General features: G+C 31.9%; 1 protein-coding gene across 2 annotated transcripts in view; it reads right to left on the reverse strand.

Annotated features, from left to right (window-relative positions):
• Positions 1-7975: 7975 nt before the first annotated feature.
• The window catches only part of LOC108729568 (mannosyl-oligosaccharide 1,2-alpha-mannosidase IB), a 49337-nt gene continuing 35491 nt past the window's right edge, over positions 7976-21821 (reverse strand). The window contains exons 2-5 of one of the 2 annotated variants that reach the window (XM_018458741.1): positions 18919-19074; positions 18055-18493; positions 8784-8999; positions 7976-8031 (exon numbers count right to left, since the gene is read on the reverse strand). In XM_018458741.1, the coding sequence (XP_018314243.1) occupies positions 8017-8031; positions 8784-8999; positions 18055-18420 (597 nt within the window). In that variant the 5' untranslated portion in view covers positions 18421-18493; positions 18919-19074 and the 3' untranslated portion in view covers positions 7976-8016. Of the gene's footprint in view, positions 8032-8783; positions 9000-18054; positions 18520-18918; positions 19075-21821 lie in introns of those variants that run through there. The other variant, XM_018458740.1, reaches the window with a different exon arrangement.

The following is a 21821-nucleotide window of genomic DNA, read 5'->3' on the forward strand; positions in this document are numbered from 1 at the left end:
ATGTGCAAAAACAAATATAATGAAATATGCTCAAACATTGAAAAAGTGACGTATAATTTATGAAATTATGTTACAGCGTAATGATGTCATTTTTTAGGAAAGTACAATCTCATAATTTTAGTGATATAACTGTTACAGAGTACAGTATACATTTTTGCAGATGTAACCAAAACATGTATTATTTACATCTTTTTCCATTATGGCTTAGTGATGTAAATGTATTTTGTATTTGTTATGTCTCATTCATAAAATGGTATATGGATGTAACTTAATTACGTTTAATTTACATAATTATGTGCTAAATATATAACAAAGACATGTAACAAAATTATCATGTTTATATCAGGATATCTCGTTTACGCCATAAAGCTGTCTTGTTGTTATAAAACAGAGACATCTGAATAATAACAAAAAAATTATAACAGTGACAAGTCATGTTTGCTGGGTAGAAACAAGGAATATATAATATAAGGCACATGGCGATATCAATTATTAAATTTCAATCAATCCGAAATCGCTGTACATAGTATACGGTTTCTAGAAGGTTGAAGTCTATTGTCTGTGTTGTTCTCTATTCTTATTATCAATGCTTTTCATTGTGTGTATACCCTAATAAATTTACTAAAATTTCATTCTTCACTACTCTTACATATATTTCATTTCTGTGTAACTGTTGCTCATTCGTTAATACTTCTAATCTTTGATATTTGATGCTTCTAACCTTTGAAATTTTTGTGATAGTACATGCTGTCAAATTCTGTGTAAATTCTTCAAGTTTTTTTTCTTCGCTCTATATTTTTGGACACGTTCATACATATTTATTTATGACTTTCACACATATTTAATTACACAATTTTATATATAACAGAAAAATAAGTATATTCAGTACGAGACGTATCACAATATATATGTTACACATGGACATGAGCACTGCATAACTATTAACTGGTCGAAAAACAATTACTTTTTTAGTATTGATACAAAATCTCTTGTAAAGAATTGACAGATATTGCCTAGTAAAATTGCTTTAATTAATTTTGCCCAGTTGCTAAGCAATATTTTTGTATTATAAAGAGAAATCAATAGTACTATAATAGATAGTAACTGATTGGGTGCTCAGTCAAACTGCACAAATTTTTACCAGGGGGACATTAAGCGTTTTATTAGAGATGTGCAAATAAAGATTTTTTATGCCACATAGATCAAATGAAATTTTATTTCTTAATTTGTTTGAATCCAAATCAAAGTAAATCAAATCAAATCATTGAAACATAACTTTTCATTAATAGCATAATTATTACACTGATTTTAAGAAATATATATTTTTTTTTAATTTTGGATAATATTATTAAATATGTCTATAAAATTTAACACTAAAATATCCGTTCATAACAATAGGTATAACATTTTATAAAACATTTTATGAAACAATTAATTTATAGTTAATATATTAAAATAACGATTTCTATATAAAAAATCCTATTCAAAGCTTCATTCTAACAACGGATATTTACAGGTATCTCAATTTGATGATTTTTTGGGACAATTGTACATCTGTTCGAAACATCATGAAGTGTTGCACACATAATGGAACGCGCATAAGGCGTAATGGAGCTCGACTCATTTTGCGATGTATGAGTCTCTTCGTTGTGCGCTATAGCTGGAGCATAGCGCTGTTAGACGAGGCGGTCTGGCATAATTGTGCAATACGTGTATCTCGCATATCTCAGCGTGCAGCCTTCCTTCCGTTCCGCCCTTCGAGAGCTATGCTGCATACCTACCAAGCGCAACTTACTCAATGTCGACGAATAACGGGGATTGTACGGCGATTTGTGCATAGTTGGCAGACGAAATGTTCATTCTTCCAAACGGCTAAATCGGCATCGATTGGCATTAACAAAAGCACACAAGATTTCTAAATCGATTTTTAAATCGACTTACGGCATGTCATGTCAAAGCGTAAGTACAAAAATTGCGCACAAAATAAAACGTTAGGTATTAAGCTAAATGTACCAGTTAGTGAATATGACTCACAATTATTAGACAAAATAGCAAACATTTTAAATATTAAGCTCTTTTAATGATACGTACGACTCTAAATAAATTCGTTGTTCATAAAAATTTAATAAGACAAATTAATTTAGAGTCGCACATATCGTTAAAAGTTTAATATTTAAAATTTTTGACGCATTATCCAATAATGGGATCATATCCATTAACTAGTACATTTACTTTATATGACAATGATAAAACATTGCTGGTGTATTTGTACTTCATTACGTATTTCATACATATGTATTCCTTAATATTCTTTCGAATATTATTATAAATGATATTAATCCTCTAGTGTGGTTAGTGTTGCACATTTGCAACGTTTGTTTTTTATAAACAAGTATAAGAAATGTAAAAAAAGTCAGAAGCTATACAATTTAATTAAATTTAATATTTGAGGAAGTATATGTAGCATTGAGCACAGAAATACAGTGCTTTTCATCAAAAGGCTATGTGTTAATACATTAACAAATTCGGATATTGATAAATTTGTTTTCAAAATATTTTTGAGTAAAATTAGTAAAATAAAAAACTTTTTTACAATAAGATGATGCTACCGCTAAAAAGTTAATAATATTTCAATAGAAAAATTATTAACACTGCAAGCGTTAATACTAACGGTGAAAAGATATCGTGATTTTTCGTTTTACGTTTTATGAAGTTAACACTCCAAATTTTTAAAAAGTTCACTTTTTTTAAAAGTGAGATTTTAACTTTACAGAAGTGTCGATAAACGGTATCTGGTTTTTACTGCGAACTTAGTCATCTTCAAATTATCATCAGAATACGAAATTCTTAATAAACAGGGATAAATAAAATCCTGTCACATTCATAGACTGTTTGATCATGGCGATGTAGCGATAAAACCGGTTAAACTGGAATAAATTTTAACGATTGTAACAAAAATAGCAAAAGTTAAAATCATAAATTTCTGAAAGAGCAAAAGGAATTGCTAACAAAATGAGCTTATTGAAATCAATATTGTGTATCAATAATTTAAATTATTATTTTGTTACGTAATATTTTAATGTGTGTATATTTTTTCAGATAGAGGTTTTAACAATATACTCGAGAAATTGTTATCATTTAACTTCAAGAATTCGAATTAAGCACCATAATGCAGTTTTGTTTATATTTTTAGACTAATAATATCAAGAAAATATAATAAAGTTTAAAGGAAAAATATAGAAAGATATCAAGTACAAGGTAAGCAATAAACTTTTATATCAAATTTTATATAAATAGATTGCTTATGAAATATTTGTCAAAGTAGACAAACACACATAACTGTAACACTATGTAACAGAAATAAGTACAAACTGTACCGCTTTTACAATTTTAATACTTTCTTTTACATTTTTTCCTCTTTAAGCTTGCTATACTATTATAACAAATCAGCTTAGAACCGGTCAAACAGGCTTCTAAAATAAATGGAATTTATTTAATTTATAAAAATATTTATAAAAATATGTTTAATACATTCATTATTATATTCAATTCTTTCTGAGTTTTAAGAGAAGAATTTTATACATGACTGTTGCTAACAAGCGACTTTTAGTTAAATACTTTTTTTTAAATACTTTAGTTAAATATTTTTTGTTCCTTGTGGAAACTGCGAAATAAAATTGCATAATTCTTTTTGGACAACTGCTCTGATTTCAACTTGATAAAATTAAAAAATATGCAACTTATAGCTGCAGATATACAAGTAAACAGATCTGCAGCTAAAAATATTTTCATATTATCGTGCTTATACTGAAAATAAATATGTGTTTATAAATGTTAACGCAAATGCAAATTATATAAATCTGTACTAATTTATTTAACATCAATACTATACTAAAAACTTAATGTATTGTATCAATAATATCATTCGCATATTTTTTGCTAATAAATTAATATAAAATTTCAATAATTGTTCACAAAGATTACATGTGAAAATTTTTTGCTATTATCCTTTGTTACATAATATTGCTTTTAGTAATCTTGTGATAGTGAATATAGCATTTTAAACTGATAGCAATATAAACATCACTTTGTCGTACATAAAATATGTATATTTCATTGTTCTTTTCTTTAATCTTGTATGGCTGTGCGTATATATTAACGTGAAATGGCGATGTCAGATACTGAACAGCCAGTACCTTGTATTCTCCTCTCCGTACCTGCATCTTCAACACATAATACGCGATGCGAGTCATCGTTTTATACTTGGAGCGGTTAGGCCCCTTCGGATGCAGCTTCCTTACCGAATTTATCGCTCGTCCGAATCACAGACAAGTCCATATAACCCGTTCATGATCTCGCTTCCCACCTAGCTCGTGCAAAACCCTTGCACTCGCCGCGCTGTTTTCATTCTTATATAAATCTCATTGCAGGCAATATATATTGCACGGTATTCCTTTGGTCATCTCACTCATATCGACCATTGAAATTTATCTCACTGACCAAACGCGAATAACTGAAATGAATCGTTGTCGTGCCGCCTTTTAATTTTATCCTTTACCGTTCTTATTAAACGTGTCGTGAAATATAGGATATTTAAGTCATTCTTATTCTTTTCAATTTCAGATACCGATCGTAACAACAATTTTGGGATAATTCTGTATACGTAATAACGGTAATATATTAATATTTAAAGGCTTTTCTTTAATTAATTAATTAATTAATATTTAAATGAAGTTTATGTATTTTCAATTGGCTATCCAACGTTTATAAATATAACTTAATAATTTTATTGTATTGTATGTAATATTTCTAAGATTTAAAAGAGTAAAAAATATTAAAAAATCCTAAAACTATAAATGGATAAAAATTTATAATGTAAATTGTCTTTCTATGTATGCATGTATGTATTATAAATAAACAAATGTAAGTAAATTATGAAAGAATGAGAGGCATAGAATTGTATCTAATGTACATTGATGTAACTTTGCATTTCTTGCAGCTAAAACGATATGAGAGACGAAAGAGTTTCAGAAACAGCTGCAAAACAATAGGCATAACTTCTAACATGGTTGACACGCCGGTTACCGCAAGCCAAAAGCAGCTAATACAGCAAGTTATCCACTTAGAAATCCGACGGAACATTGCGAGAGAAGAGTTTGAGGAGTCGGAAGGTGTAGGAGGCTGTTACCAACTTTGGATAAACCGGGCTAAGTTTCTTGGCTCGGTACTTACGAAACTGCCATGTGAAAACGTTTAAGTTTATTCTTCTCATACGCACCGACAGAGAAATACCGCATCGATTTACATAACGATTATAAGTTAATTAAGCGCTTAAATGTGTTATTTATCAGGACTGCCTTAAATAATATATCTTCAGAATCATTATCGATTTTTATATTCTGATGGCAGGAATGTTTAATAAAATAAATATATCTACAAATCCGATCTCTATTCAAAGTCCGAATCAAAGTCCGATTTCTATTAACTATTTCATTTATATTCGTCGTTGAATATGTAAATTATAATATTATACTATTAGTAAGTTTTATAATACTCAAAAGTTAAATTAAATTCAACAAAGGAGCATAAGAGCCAATTCGCAGAATGTACGTACAAGTGTGTATTAAACAATTTCTTCGTAAATATACATGTAGCATATATATAGTATACATGTAGCATACTACATGTATATTTACGAAGAAATTGTTTAATACACACTTGCACGTACATTCTGCGAATTGGCTTTTATGCTCTTTTATCGAATTTAATTTGACTTTGTTCAGATAGCCAATAATTTGTTTATAATACTCAAAAACTTAACAAAATTCAAAGATAGATTTCGTTCACAAACATTTAATTTACAAAATATTTAGGAAAGATAGTGTTAAATAATTCTTTAAGCTTTATCATTCGTTCCACAAAGAGAATATTAAATTTAATGTGGCAATGATATATTTTACGTAGGAACTTTAAACTGACAATTTGTGCTCTACAAAATGGTCCGTTGTAATATTTTATCGAGAAAATATTGGATCCAGTCAGGGATTTAAGATATTTCAGTGGTCCTGTTCTTTAAAGATAAGATTCTCGTTTTTCAAGGTCACGACGACATATCCACGCAGTGACAAAGTGAACATTTGCGATTTTCAAAAGATTATGTCAAATTTTTATAGAAGTTAATTTAACAAAGTTAAATATTTCTATGGTTTTCTGTCTGCTTTTTCGTTCTCCTTCTCTCTCTTCAATATTATCTGCGGTAAAACTGCATTAGGAATGACTTCACTGATTTGAATAATCTTGACATATATTGTTAAAGTTATTTCTCTGTTAATCAAATGATTTTATATCATTCGTTGTTTATTAAAAAGTTATTAACGAATAAAGTCGACAATATAAAGATGTGTTTAATTCTATTTTAAATTTAACCCATTACGAATTTTATGTAAATATCACATTATGTGCATAATTGAATATTTAAAGAAATAAGTGGCGGAGAAATAGAGCCCCCTAACACTCCCCCCCATACACTCTCACAAAAAAATGTAACTGAAACAAAATTTTGTAGAGTGGATCTCGCTTCGCCTGTTGGAAATCCATATAGAATCGTACAAGGATTTACAAGCTCCACTCCATATTGCCTTCTGCTTACAGTGCGAAACGAGATTGTAATTGTACGATTCTATTATACATAGGTTTCCAATTTCCCAAGCAAGGTCCATCGAATTTGATTTGAGTTAGATTTTTTTCGGGGTAAGAGTACAGTATATGTATATGACAGAGAATACCTCTATTATTCAACTGGAGCCTTTCCCCCACTCACGTATTTATTTAAATACGCAAATATGTGTTATTTTGTTATTTGCGCATAATGTGCTATTTATGCTACACGGAAAAAATTTTATATTTAAAATGATTATAATGTGATAGCAGCTGCGGACATCATGTAATTATAAGTTTAAATGCTATAGCCATTTTTTTAAAAACAATAATACATAATTTTTACACTTTTTCATAGTAAAAATGTATTATTACAAAATCAAAACTTGTTGAATAAAAGTTAGTATTGTAAAGATAAGTAAAAAGTATATACCTAGCAAATTTTTTTTGCGTACCATAGTAAAAATTAACTCTTTCCATGTTAGAAATATGGCTTAAGTACTGGTTTAACAAAAATTACTTCATTTATGTGATAAAATTAGTATTATCATAGTAAAAGTTATGTCGGAACATTGTTGTGAGGGTCCATCCGAAAATACAAGACATAGTAAAATATAATTTAAAATTGTATTAAAACTTAATATAAAATTTTCTCCGTGTATGTAAAAATTCAAACAGAGTTAAACATCTTTATCTTTAGAGAAAGTAATTAAGTTTCATTGTTAATAACTTTTTAATAAACAATAAGCGATGACTAAAACTTTATGATTGTTACTTAGAGAGAAGGATGATGATTTTGACAACATATGCGAATATCATTGAAATCGGTGAAGTCATCCTTAATGTTCAGTTTCACTTTACCTTTCTATCTATTCTTATATCACGATTAAAAAATTGTATAATTATGGATACTTTGAAAAAAAAACTCATTTTAATTTTGAAATCTATTTCGAGATGTAGAAACGGTAATTATATAATTAAATTTCCACCTGAGAATATCTATAAGATAATGTTATTCTATTTCTTTATTAGATTTTATCCGAATAGGTCGCGCGCCAAGAGAAAATTGAAGGGTGTCTTCGACATCTCGTCAGAATGGGACCTTCTCCGAGTAAACACATTTCCGGAATGTTGTATAACGCAAAAGTAAAGGAAAGATGGTACGGAGGAGGAACAGTGTATGCAGACGCGAGCCTATATCAAAAGTTCGCTTCCGTTGGGGTTCGCGAAAAAGGAGACGATGACATGGCTGCGTTAGGTAAGTTGACTCAGGACGAAATTGGTTTCGACGCGTGTCGGCGAATGTCGAACTTTCATCGTGATACCTTCACTTAGATAGACATCACTGTACTTTTGCAGTCATGAAAGGAAAAACTGCAGAAATTCTTCAAAGAAGTAGACGCAGAAAAAACATTTGTGCTTGCAAATTTAAAACAACTCGAAATTTTTGTTTTACTCTTATATTAGAATTATTTTTTACATCGTGTAAAATATTATAATGAGAATGATATAATATCATGTCTATTATTTGAATTTTTGCATTACTTTTGAAAAAAGAATTAAATTAATTTAACTTTATAACAGAAAACTATTTCTAATAAGAAGAATAAATTTAGCATGAAAAAGGTATATGTTTAGCATAGTTAAATTTTTTCGTGATAAATGTCAGCTAAATTCCACGAGACGGTTAAAATGAGCACTTGACAGATAATTTATTAAAAATATGTGTTATAAATTATTTAATATACTAAGTTCGCCATATTATGAGTCTTATAAAAATATATTTATTTCAATATTTAATCTATCGATATATTAAAATAAAGCAGAATATTATTCTTTTGACTTTTAATTAAAGAACACGTCAATCAGTCTTTTACATTTTTCGTTTTAATCATTTGTTTTTACTCATAGAAATGCTGGTTTATGAGATTTATTTAAATTGTGTAAAAAAATTGACTATTTCTAATTTGATTGCTAAAGATTTGACTATTTTTGTATGTTACTTTTAAAAAATATATAATATAATTTGCTAAGATTCGGTGATGATTTCAGCGTAAGTATATCGCTGAAACACATTATTGAGAAATATGCAAATATAAAAACATATAATTGAAAGTGGTACTCACGATGTCGAAGTCCAGATTCTCGGCAATCCAGTCGCGTCCTTGCTTAAATTCATCGTGGAGACCCATGATATAAAGAGTGTCAAGTCCATCGACGATAGTCGCGCCCATATTCGAAGCTCCGAAGATACTGGCACTGTGACCTCTCTTTGAGATTGGTCTTAATTCGTTTTTTCCCCATGCATACCGTACGTAATTATCCCAGCCATGCTTCATCATCTGCGTCAGAAAAATGAAAGAAATTAATACAAACTTTTCATTTAAAAAATAAAAATGTCTACTGTTTTACGATTACATAAAATAGTAGCAATTATACACACAATTGCTTAGGCGAGAATTGCCGAATGCGTATCATTTAAGATATTTTTTATTATTTTTTCTATTTGGTATTGATTTGTACGCAAATGAACATTCTGGAAATTGTAGTTTGATGTTTAGGCCTTTATTACATGTTTAACTTTTTACCAATAACAAATTAATTTGATATAAGTTTTTGTAAACTGCAAAAGATACAATTTCTCGCCTAAATCGTACTTTCTTTAAAAATATCGAATTTATGAATAAAAATAATTAATAAAAATAGGGGTATGCAGAAGTCTTTTCTTTTTAATTTTAATTTACATGTAATATAAGTATTGTTCTTCTATTTTTTGGCCAAGTCATTTAATTAACGACAATAGCGTTTGACATTAACAGGTTCGCCCGATTTAAGGGGCTCTTAATGGAGCACACCTTTTATATCTTATCAGATACACAAAAGGTCCCTCACGTAAAAATTACTGTCTTTAAAAATCATATTGTGAGATACAGTACCCTCATCAAGAATAGAAAATTACTTATGAAAATGTAAAAATTCAAAATAAAATTGTATAATTAATTGCTATACTAAAAATGTAGATATCTCGAATAAAAATCAATGTCTTAGAATTCTAAAATGTCCTTTCTATGACTAATAGTATGTGCAGCTAAAATATCGAGGTATCGAGCTTCTAGGATGTGCGATGTGAACTTTCCGTGAATAACAAATATATCCGTTCATTGACCGTTATTTCCGTTTCTCTTGATTTTTCGAGTTATTTGTCGAGCACCCGTGGTTATGGTCGCTTCATCACGTTTTTATGACGGCATAATTTAGGGGCAATATAATATCGAAAAGACCTGATCAGTGGCATTACCAGAAGGGTCTCCTCTCTGTCTGTCTGTCTCTTTCTTTCTCTCCCCCCTCTCTTTTTCTCTTTCTGGTTGCGGTTGTAACAAAAAAAGGGGAAATTAGAAAGGACGAAGAACCGCGAGATGAGAGTTAAAAAGAAACGCGTGTTATTTTACAATTACCTACATTCACTTTTAAATGTAAATCGGATTTACACTACAGATTATAAATTCGGCGACGCTTGCAATTTTCTTGTATCGCGAAAAGTTAAATATCTCGGTGAAAAAAATCGTAAAGGAGTTTTCAAAAATATATTTTAAAAAACAGATAGAGCTATAAATTGTCGTTTAATTTCTACGATATTTTATATCTAAATTATATATAATAAAATTGAAAATTCATATTTTTTCGATATTTTTGTTTTACTCTGTAGCGCTGTAGCATGTTGAAACATCATCAAACAAAAATTAATAAAAAAGTATTTTAAAGTAAGCTTTCTAAGCTTTAATAAAGTTTACTGAAAAAAGAAAGAAGAAAAGCAATTTTTATTATAATATTCACGATTTGCATTTTTTAATAATATTCTCGATTTGCATGTTTTTTTCCAAAATTTTTGAAACACCTTTTTAAATTTAATTTTTGGAATTGTGAGAAAATCGTAAATGTTGTTCCCGAATTCATAAACGGTAATGTACTTCCTGCGACTTTTCGCAATACATAATCACATTAAATGGAAATAATAATACACTTGCGATATTATTTTAGTAATATAATATGTGAAATTGATTGGTACAACGTCGAAATTCCCAGTCTATATTGAAAGGATGATATAAGCTCGTGATAACTGTGTGAGGGTGAAAACGTTGAGAAGTGGGCTGTCGCAGTAAAGATGCAAAATTCCGTGGAGCTTGAAAAGCAGTGATATCGCATTATTACGTCAGCTTAGAAAGCAGGTTGGCGATGCAGAAAATTGTAGAGGACGATCGTACAGTACGGGTTGACGGCGGCATCACGCGTCGCGTCGTTCAACGCCTTCCGCTATTATCCATGTAATCATGGATAATTTGTTCCGTAGAAACCGCGGCGAATGCACAGCACATGTCGGACCTGTAGCCGGTAATCTGGTTAACATCCATGTTAGGATTAAACCATTAGCCTCGGTGTCGGTCGACGGATCGAAAGGGAATGGTGAGGAGCGACACGGGAGAGGAGAAGATCCGCAAGGCGGACAAGGAGAAGGCAAAACCTCGTGTCGGACGTGTGGCCTCGTTCAATTATTCTCTCTTTGTTACGTCACTTCCGTGGTAACCGGGTTCTCTTCCTGACTCGTCCGGAAGACCACGTTTCTTTTTTCGCTTTCGTAATCCAAGAGTAATCCATTAAAACCATTTAATGTGTTTAAGTAGTAAGCACTGACACGGAAAAAGCAGTGCACCGGTCGCGCGAGATGTCTATTTTAATTAGCAATAAAATTATGCAAGATTTATTTTTACTTAGGTATATTTATGTCTGGGACTAAAACTACCGTTTAAGGCGTCAAACGTATTCGATAATTGAAGATAAAATAAATAAAAGCGGTTATCACGGAATTTGACATCTTTTTTTTTAGTTCGTAATTCTTGTTTCTTCGGACGTGGCGTTTTGATAAAATATGCGAGAATTTATTATGAAACTCGTATGTGGTTTAAATCAGCCTCTAATTAATTCAAGCTTATGGATAAATTCATTATTTTACACGCATTACTCACGCGTAGACAAACACGCGGCAGGTTGGGGCATCGCAGACGATATGAATTCTGCAGAGCACCCGCGGGAGCTCTCTCGCGTTTTGAGAGAGAGAAAATATCCTTTCAAATTGCCTGTGCTCCACGCATTTCCATTAATAAACAAAATGCACGCTGGAAGGGAGGAAAAGCAACAGCGCAGCTTCGGCGAAAAGGGAAAAGAGAGAAGGTGGAGGGAGGAGGATAGAGGAGGAACAGGAGGTGAGGGATTGTGGAGCGATGCTCCGTCAGACGATTGAGTATGCATGGTACACAAACAAAGCAAAAGCTTTGGATACTCTAGGGGCGATGCACACAAATGCGCATCGGTGCTGGGTCTGCGTGTGCGCGGGTGTATTGCCGATACCGGGCACGTATAAGTGTACTTAACCGTGGCGCTTTTATTTCCTCTCTTTATTTCCCGCGGTTTTCAATTTACGTTATTTATTGCCCTCCACGACCGTCCCAGTCGTCCAGCCGCGCGTCGGCGTCCCACCGTGATTTTGTGAAAGTACCCCAAACTCTCTGCCTCCGTCAACATACTCACACATCCGTTCACGCGCATATATGTATGTACATCAAACGCGCGTGCTTTCTAGAACTAACACCATTAAAAATAGCGTGCCCCCGTATACGATATCCTTTTTTATCTGTGATATGGTGAGCCTGTATGATGGTACGATGGAACGTCATGAAGCCTTTTAAAAAATGCTTCGCGCACGTCATAAAAATCTAACCACGCCAGTTGCGCATAAAGAAGCGAACGCATTTTACGCGTTGTACTTTTGAGGAAAAGTCAATCAAGGCAAGAAAGAACTTAATATATAACAGAGATAAAAGATAAATAAATTAATTAATCAATAAAAAAATATAAGGAAAATTAAATATATAAAAAAAGATTAAATAAAAAAGAAAAATTCTGTTCTGAAATCTTTCTCTCTCTGATAGATTTTCAATCATTTATCAACGGCATTTAATTATATAAAAACAGATTTTTCAAATGAAAAAAGTTTAATATCTGATGATTTTCCATTTATTGATCCATACAAAATTTACTATGCATACACTAATATTATGCATAGCGCAGTTCCAAAAACTGAATACAAGTGCATCAACCTTTTTATTTTTTATACCAGTCAATCTGAGTCAGTATTAATCACAGAACACTCAATTATGACGTTCAATCGTTGTCGGATCTCATTTAAATGTAATTAATAAAATTTAGGACGTATCTCCACCCTTTGATTCAAAGAAACCTTTCTCTGGGTGTCTGCGGTTAAATGTTGGTGAAAACGGAAGCTGTAAATTTATAAGGCACTCATTCTTTGTGGATCGTATGGGTTTTTTAAAAACTAATAAATCTATTTAATTCATCAGTGTCGGAAACGTTCTTGACATTCTAAATTTCTTGTTACTTTATTATATGTTTATCAGATATATTTAAAATTTGACGAATAAGTATATACATCTCTTGATGCGCAAAGAGGCTACTGTATAATTGAAACCAAGCGCATAGCAGAAAGAAAAATAAATGCATATTCATGCAACGTGCTACCATATACCTCGAGTTGGAAGTGTGAGAGCAAACGACACCATGAGAACCACTACGTAAAGGACGTTGTAGGAAATTCTACTCATCTCGAGCGTCTCTTGGCACATATACAACTCAGCTCAATGCAACGAGTTTAGGTACAAACGACCCGAGATACACATATATATGTCCGCTTCTAGAAGGATTGACATAGAAGGAAGTAGATACAAAAGTCGCGTGAGAGATAAAGAAAAAGAGAGAAAGATAGAGAAAGAAAAAGAGAAACGAAGACAAAACGAAATGAGATGACAGAAGAGACCCCGAAATCCTACATCCACGGTTGGCTTGTGACCTCTCTACGGGATTTAGAGTAGTTATAGCTTTGTTTATTATTGTTAGGCGAGTTGCGTATTGTATAGGAGCTCTCAAACCAACGCGAATTAATCTTTGCTAAGTGGAGCCAATGTGGAACTGGCATTCCCATTTCTCTTCCCTCGCGCCATTCTGCGAGATCCGCGGATGAAAGGTAGCTTCAGAAGAGCTTGTGCGCCTTCGCTCTCTCGCCTTCTGCTCCCTTTCGCCTCATCCTGCTTCGCGAACTCCATACTTCTATCATTATCCTATCCTGCCTCCCTTAACTAGCATCTTTCATTAAAGGAAGCCGCCACCATTGTGCCCAACTTGTACGACTCGATAGACAATGCGACTTTGTCGGACTGCCGCAGCTGCCGTTTACGCCGTTTGCTCTTGGATCCTCTCCTACGAAATTTCCAGATCTCTAAGTGCTAATTCGCGAGGAAGAGAATATATCCTACAAACGCTATCATAACAAAGCACCTGGAGCTCTGCAGTCAGCGAAAGAATTAGGCCAATAGTGCTACTATAGTTTTGTATTGAACAAATAACCACACAATATGACAAATTAAAAAATCTTATGATCTCTTTCATCATATGTTTTTGTAAATTTATCCATTCATAATAAGATCAAAAATATTCAAATTTTTTTGTACAAAAAGTAAGGAAAGAACAATTTATAAAATAAAGTTAAAAAATGTAGTGACACTATAATAATAGTAGCAAATCGAAATCGCATCTGGAGAAAATATTTCTTTTTTTCTTATAAGCTTAAAGTATACTATATATTTTTTTAAAACCTTGGTATTTTCAATATTCATTCTTTTAATATTCATTTATCCATTTTGTAATTATTATTATAAAAGAATTATTAAAAATCTTTCGATATATACAACATAGAAGTTATAATTTCTAAAAGTAATAAATAAAAGTAATAGATAAATGTGAATGAAGTAAAAGTTAAAGTTTAAAGATGTCTATGCTTGTCATATTTGTCTTTTTACAATATTCTCTAGACAATTGAATTTGTTTTTCTTTAAATATCTCGTAGTTGAGAACGGTGATTATTTCAAGTTTGAGAAGGAGAAAATTTAATATCTGATATGCGCGATTAAATGAAGTGGAGATACGCCTAAAACGTGCGGGCATGAAAAATGTGCGAGCGTTTTAATCAGCGTCGACTCTATGGTATGATAATGGGTGGTCACGCCTACTGCATTAGCTCGACTAAAAACAATTAGCCTGATGGCTACCCACGTTTCTCGGTACAGAATTATTCAAGAACAGCGACGTAGCGATTTCCCTCGTTTCGTCTGAAATCACCGGTCGTGACGCCGTCAACGAGGTTGCGCAATGAGTTTAGTGCCATCGCGTTTCTTGACTATAAAGACAGGGAAACACAAAGCAATGAACTCAAAACGTAAAACTATTGAATTAAATCAATGAGCATTGATGTATCGACACTTATTGATACATCAGTTAATTTTCTCGTTTTACTTCAGGCTTTTAGTTTTATACAACGAATAATTTTAGTACATCGAAAAAAGATGAAATGTAGTTTATCAAAATTTAAAGTTCAAATGAAATTTGTACGGAAAATATTTTTATAATAACGATTTAATTTGAAAATTCAAGAATTTTGAATAATAATATGTCGTATTATCATATTTCCAAGTGTTCTTTGTATTATATAATTAAATATAAATAAATGTTAATTAAAAATATTCTCGCTATAAACATCTTTAAAGTTAACAATTAAATTTATATATTATGAATGTTATGTCGTTATGTAAAATAATTTCACAATTATAAAAATCATTTCGCTTATAAATTATACATAATTATATAATTATTGTCTCCTATCAATATTTTAACGTTATTGATTTTTTATTTACGTTGTTTTGCGAAACAAAAAACAATTTTGATATGAAAACATAATTAAACACATATCATAAGATTAATTGCGAACGCTTAATTAAAATATTATGATTTGTTCGATGAGTTATATCAATTCACCAGTAAATCTCTTTGTGTCGAATGATTGCTTCCACACAATAATCCACGACTAACTTGCAATCAATTGTTATCAAAATATGACCTATTTTGTTATGTAGAAACATTTTTACGGCAGTTGCATAGCAAGACAAATTATTGATTAAATGATTGTATTATTTTTTTTACAATCAGTATTTAACTTCTATTAATAAAATTATTTAATTTCATAAAATGTGCTATATTGTTGGTACTACGTAATTAATTTTGTTCTAAAATCAATATTATAGTATTATTAATTAATTTTAGTTTTAATAATAGAACTACGTTACATTATCTTTTTTTCAAGCAAAAATGGTGTCGCCGATTAAAAATAGGTTATAGCAAGAGAAAATATTTAATTTTTACATTTATCCTCTGTAGTTTTATATTTTCCAAAATAGTAAAAAATCTTGACGAAATATTGGTGAAGTATTACTATTAAAAATATATCAAACGATAAAATACTAATATGTCAAATATTATATAACAGTTTTCTCGTTCATTTTCAGATAAAAAGATAGAATGTCAATTTTACGATGCTGAATACAATCGAATTAATTAACCTGCCTATCGAAGTATGATCGGATCTTCTCTTCGACGAGCACCTGCTCGTCATATGTTACTACGAAGGACAAGAATCGATTAAACTCTAAATTGAGAGGGCTGCATTGAATCAACTTAGTCATACTAGGTACGTCACGGAACATGACACATTCATGCACCGGTCAATCCAGTTTGACACTTTACTGGACAGTTATCGGTCATTCAGATTTTTCTTTTTTTTTTTAGCAACTGTCGGTTACTCGGGAGTTAATTGATTGAGTTCCATTTGTCCATTTCCGGAACAAACTCAGTATGTCGCGATTGATTAATCTCGCTAAGGATTGAAATCTTGCATAGCAAACTATATATGCTTTTTCACCTATTTGTATTTCTTCTATTTCATGAAATTTGTGAAGTTACTTTTCTTTCTTGTAAATATTGTAATTTTATAAAAATACAATGTCGTATAACTTTTAGAAGGCTTTCGAAATTCTATTCTTTAAATCAATTGAGTAAGAAGCGCTAACTAACGGTCACACAAAGTTAGGCGTTGAAATAATAAATTCTATATATGTAATTTATTTTAAATATATTTACTTCAGCATACACACACTGCGCGCATGCACGCACACAGACATATCAATACGCGCCAATTACTTTTGGATTTGCAACAAAATCAAACTAAAATGATATAATAATAATCTCATAAATAAAATTTAATCGTCGATTTAAAGAATTATTGCAAAAAATATTACCTCGGAAATATTATTTCAGTTTTATTGTATTGACATCCAAAAGTAATTGACGTGCAATTATATATATCCGAAATGAATGCATAATTAAACTAAATTATATGTAAAATTATTATTCCAATATCATAACTATAATGACCATAGTTGGTGTTTCTTCTTACTTATTGTTAGTTGATTTATTCAAAAGGTCGGTCTTGTTTCTAACTTATTAATGTCTATTCTTTAATCAAATTTGAAGTAAATATTTTATCCAAAAATAATATTAACACTTAATTACAATGCTGATTTGGTTTAACTTAACGAACTTATTTTGTTGAAATATGAAAATTTAGCTAGATACATCTGAAAATAATTTTGTTAGCTCATCAAAATAATTATATAGGAAGTTCAAGCATGATAAGCAATGCTGTGGAAAGATTTGACACTCTAGCAACTACCTTGTGCCTACATAATTATTTTGATAATTTAAAAAAACTCATTTTCAGATCTGCATCCACCTAAATTTTTAGATACATCAGTAAAACCATAGTTCTTTCCGCATATGACTGAATTTTAAAGTAATTTATTCGAATACTTCATCAATTGTGAGTCGAATTAGATCTTACATAAAATTACGTATTATTTAAAAAAATATCGTTTTATTCATCTTTACATCCTGAATGATTCTCCTTTATTTTTTCTATCTGTGACCTATTAACTAAACACGAATATTGATGTGGCAGAACGAACAAAGAGCTCATCGGTTTTCTTTTACGAATCTCTTTAATTTCCGCCATTTCTGTGATGCCGCTGCAGTGACAAACGATGTGGCAGCGGTAAAAACCGTGAATAAAATGAGTTTTCAAAAAATGTAGGTCTGAATATGCTTTTCAAATGCAGGAAACGGATATTTCATTTTAAATACGTTTATCAAAATAAAACGTAAAAGATTGAATCATTGTTAAACGTTATAACACATGAAAAAATATACGTGTATATCTACACGAACAAATAATCATGATAATAAAAGATAAATATATCTATATTTAATATATAAAACTAATAATAACATGAATATGAAACTTACCTCTTCGAATCTAATCCTTTCCACGTTCTCTTACTCTTTTTTAACTCTAGCATGCAAAACAAAAATCAGATGCGCTCTTACCTCTTTAACTTTTTCACGGCGCTGATTGGTCACATCATCCAAAGGTGGATTAGGCGGTCTAATAACGTAAATGCCAGGAATAGATACGGCTGGCATTTCGACCACCGAAGGCTCGAATTGTTTATGTCTGATATCTACACGTCGATCTTTGTCTTTATTTTTATCTTCAATTTCAGGCTCATCCTGCCCTGGAACCACATTATCTTGTATCCAGGCTGGATTCAACTGTTCGTTGCGTTCTTCCGGCGCGACGCCTCGATCGACGACATTCGCGAGATCGCGTCGTGTTATAAATGTTCCGGTTAGAAGAAGGATCAGGATCACGGACAGCAGTCCGCTGATCGCTAATCTTTGCATAAGCCTCATGTCGTCTAGACACTTGCCGCAGCTTGACCAGCCGCCTGGAGTCTCGGACTGGATTGCGCTCGTATTGGCAGAGCTATGAAGAGAATGTGAAAAATTCATTTTGTCAAATGTATTACTAATAATTAATCTTTATGACAGTGCTTACTAATATAACGGCAATCAGCGATTACATGAAAATCAGTACAACGCATAAGCTTTATTCATTCGTATGTATATACAATGAAATTTAATTATAATTTCTAAATTTTTGAATGTTCAATATTCAATACCTTTTTTTAGATTGAAATTCTTTTATTTAAAGAAAGATTTAAAATATAATTATTTGAAAAATGCAATTAATTTCTATAAATTGACTGATCTTTTACGTTAAAATTTCAACGCTTCATTGAGCAATTTAACGCCAATATCGATCACGAAGACCAATTTAAAAAGAATGTTGATGCCGTACATCAGAAATTACAAGTATGAATCACAGCCGCAGCATCTCATGATACTTACTTGCAAACCACCTGTTAAACGTAATTCGAGCACGGCAGCGAATAAATATGCAACTTTTATTCCAAGTCGTTACAATCAGTAGGCTTTTTTAGTATGTTTCTTGGAAATAACTAATTCGACGAAATTAAGCCGATTAGGTCTCACGATTATCAGCAACTACGAAGAAAAAAACATTGACTATGTTACGCTAATCAAAATCTCGAACAAAAATAAATTATTTTTCAAATAACCGAGCATCTGCAGTTGTTTGAAATCGCGCGAAATTATATATATTGCCGGCAAGTTCGTTGACTCGAATCGCAAGGCTGATCCACTCAAGTGAAGGTAATTTTTCGGGGAGAATGATTACATCAATGCACCGCGAAAAAATATTAAAAGCGATACGTACACCAAGTGCTGCGAGGGATGACGAGCAATATCGCCGATCGAGAAAGGAAGGCGACTGGAGGTACGAAGAGGTGAGAATCAAAGAAGGTGAGATAGTTTGAAGATTCCGAAGTCTCTGCCGAAATGTGATCACTGCATTTTTTATCGAGCCCGAGGGATCGCGAACGGTTTCTTCGGTCCTCCCTGCATCGAGGGCCTGCGTGCATTTTATCGCCCGGTCGCTGCAGGCGTTACACCTGCAGATCTCGATTTTCTTTCCTTTTTGCTACGCAACGTGCCTTTCAGCGCAGCTTAAAATCTTCCGACTCTGCCCGCTCGTTCGTTATCTATTTCCCGGTCAAGAACAATTTAAAATTGAGTTTTAAGAATTTTTAAATTTTAAGGCCGGTATTCACAGTCAGATCTTATATTCAAGATCGTCTTAAGTACAGTCTTAAGAAGTCACGAACCAATCAGAGGACCGTATTAGCGTCTTAAAACATTACTTAAGACAGTCTTGAAATAAGAACGGACTATGAATATCGCCTTAAGAACAATTCTCAATCATATAATCAACGATAAATATAATTGAAAATCATTCACGATTCTTCTCTGTATTTAAAGAGGATTTTTGCAAATCACTTCTAAAAGACAAAAATTCTTTTTTTTTATATAGAACATTCGTTATTTTTATGACACTTGACTATATTAGAATATATTTGTTAAATGTATTAAAATGTTATTGTTTGAAATTATTTTATTGTCTAATTATAATGTAATTGTAAAAGAGATTGTTTATTGCTTCGCAGAAATACATTTTCCTAGCAGAAAGGGCTATTTCACATTCTATAAGAATAAATTTCTAACGGTATTAATACGGTTGTCACGTAACATATTAATAAGGCTAGACGATTGTTTGTCGGACGTAATGTACTGTTAAAATCGAACGATACGATTGATCGCATCACTTCATTACTAAAACAGCAAATTAGGTAAAACGAATTCTACAAAATATTACGTTTTAAATTATTCAGAAGACCGTGAGTTTGTAGCCCGATAACTGTCGATATTGCAAAATATCGAGGCAGAAAGTTTGAGATATCGAAGTTCAGGTACAGCAGAGGTAGCGTTCTAACGTTGATTCAACTCGATCGTAAGCGATGGTCGAGATAGAAAAAGAGAGTGAGAGACGGAAAGAGAAGAAACGGTACAAAAAAAGAATGCAAAGGACAAAAGAGAGAAAAAGCCAAAGGAAAAGAGAGATAAAAAGAGAAAGGAACAAAAGAGAGAAAGAGATAGCGCGTGATCGCGAGAGAAGAAAAGAGGAGCGGAGGGAGAAGATAAATTGTCGAAGCTGCACTCGGTGGCCAATAAATTGTGCGGCATAGCCCCGAGGTTACCAAGATTGCTACGTGTCACATTCTTGCGAAAAATTGGACCGATGGAAGTATCTTAAAGCCAGGCAAATATGCGTCGCAAATGGACACGTACACGAACACATCAGACGATCAGACCACCCACCCAATTGTAAAACTATGGCAAAAAATAATGAATATTGCGTACATTCCTTGAGTCCTCGGTAAGTACAACGCGAATCTATTTCTATCTTCTTCCGTCTTACGTTTAAATACACGTTTAAAAAAATATAAGGTAGGTGCTTTTTCACTGATCGTTCAATAATTTCATAATTTCATTTTGAATTTAATAATGGCATACTTTTATATATATATATATATATATGTATAATTTAATGACAAGAAAATTAAGATATTTTATTTTTGTCATCGTATATTTAAAAAAATTTTAAATATTTATATCGAATCCTTTAACATTTTGATTGCTGTATCACTTATATCTGAATCACGCATAAAATTTATAAGGGTCCTGTTACGCATTTGTAGATGACGATTATATTTATCTGATTAAAAATTATTAAGTATTTGAGATATATTAAAGAAACAATATAAATTATATTAAATATAAAATAAACATAAAGTATAATACTAACACAAAATAATTAAGTGAATATTAAAACAATAGATTTACTAAAAACACTAGATTTACTAAGCTCAATGTCGAAATTAGCTGGCAGTCAAAATGTTAACTGTTCATTATGACTTCATGTTCATATAATTTGTGCTTGAAACGACGTAATCGTCATTCGAGACAGAAGCTTCTTCACTGAGATGCAGAACCGCTCAATTATTCCCGAAGGATAAGCGGTCGCCAATTGTAAAGGTTATATCTCTTGGTACATCGAGTTCAATGAAGCACACGGAGATACGCGACGACGAAGCGAAGGAGAATCGAGCACTACTAAGAAAGAAGTCGAAGAAGAAAAAAGAACAAGTAGGAAAATGAAATAAGAAACGCGAGAGTAAGAGCGAAACGTCGAAAGGTTAGCGGGTGGTTCAACCAATCTTCTACTTCGAGGTTTTAAGGGGGTAACAAATAGGGGTGGCAGATAGGAAGGACGATAGAGCCAAGGAGGCGGCGGGAGCACTCCAGGAGTTTACGACAGGACCGGTGCATGAACA

The sequence above is a fragment of the Mycetomoellerius zeteki genome, unplaced genomic scaffold (assembly GCF_001594055.1).
Source record: "Mycetomoellerius zeteki isolate Tzet28-1 unplaced genomic scaffold, Tzet1.0 scaffold766, whole genome shotgun sequence".
Classification (NCBI taxonomy): domain Eukaryota; kingdom Metazoa; phylum Arthropoda; class Insecta; order Hymenoptera; family Formicidae; genus Mycetomoellerius; species Mycetomoellerius zeteki.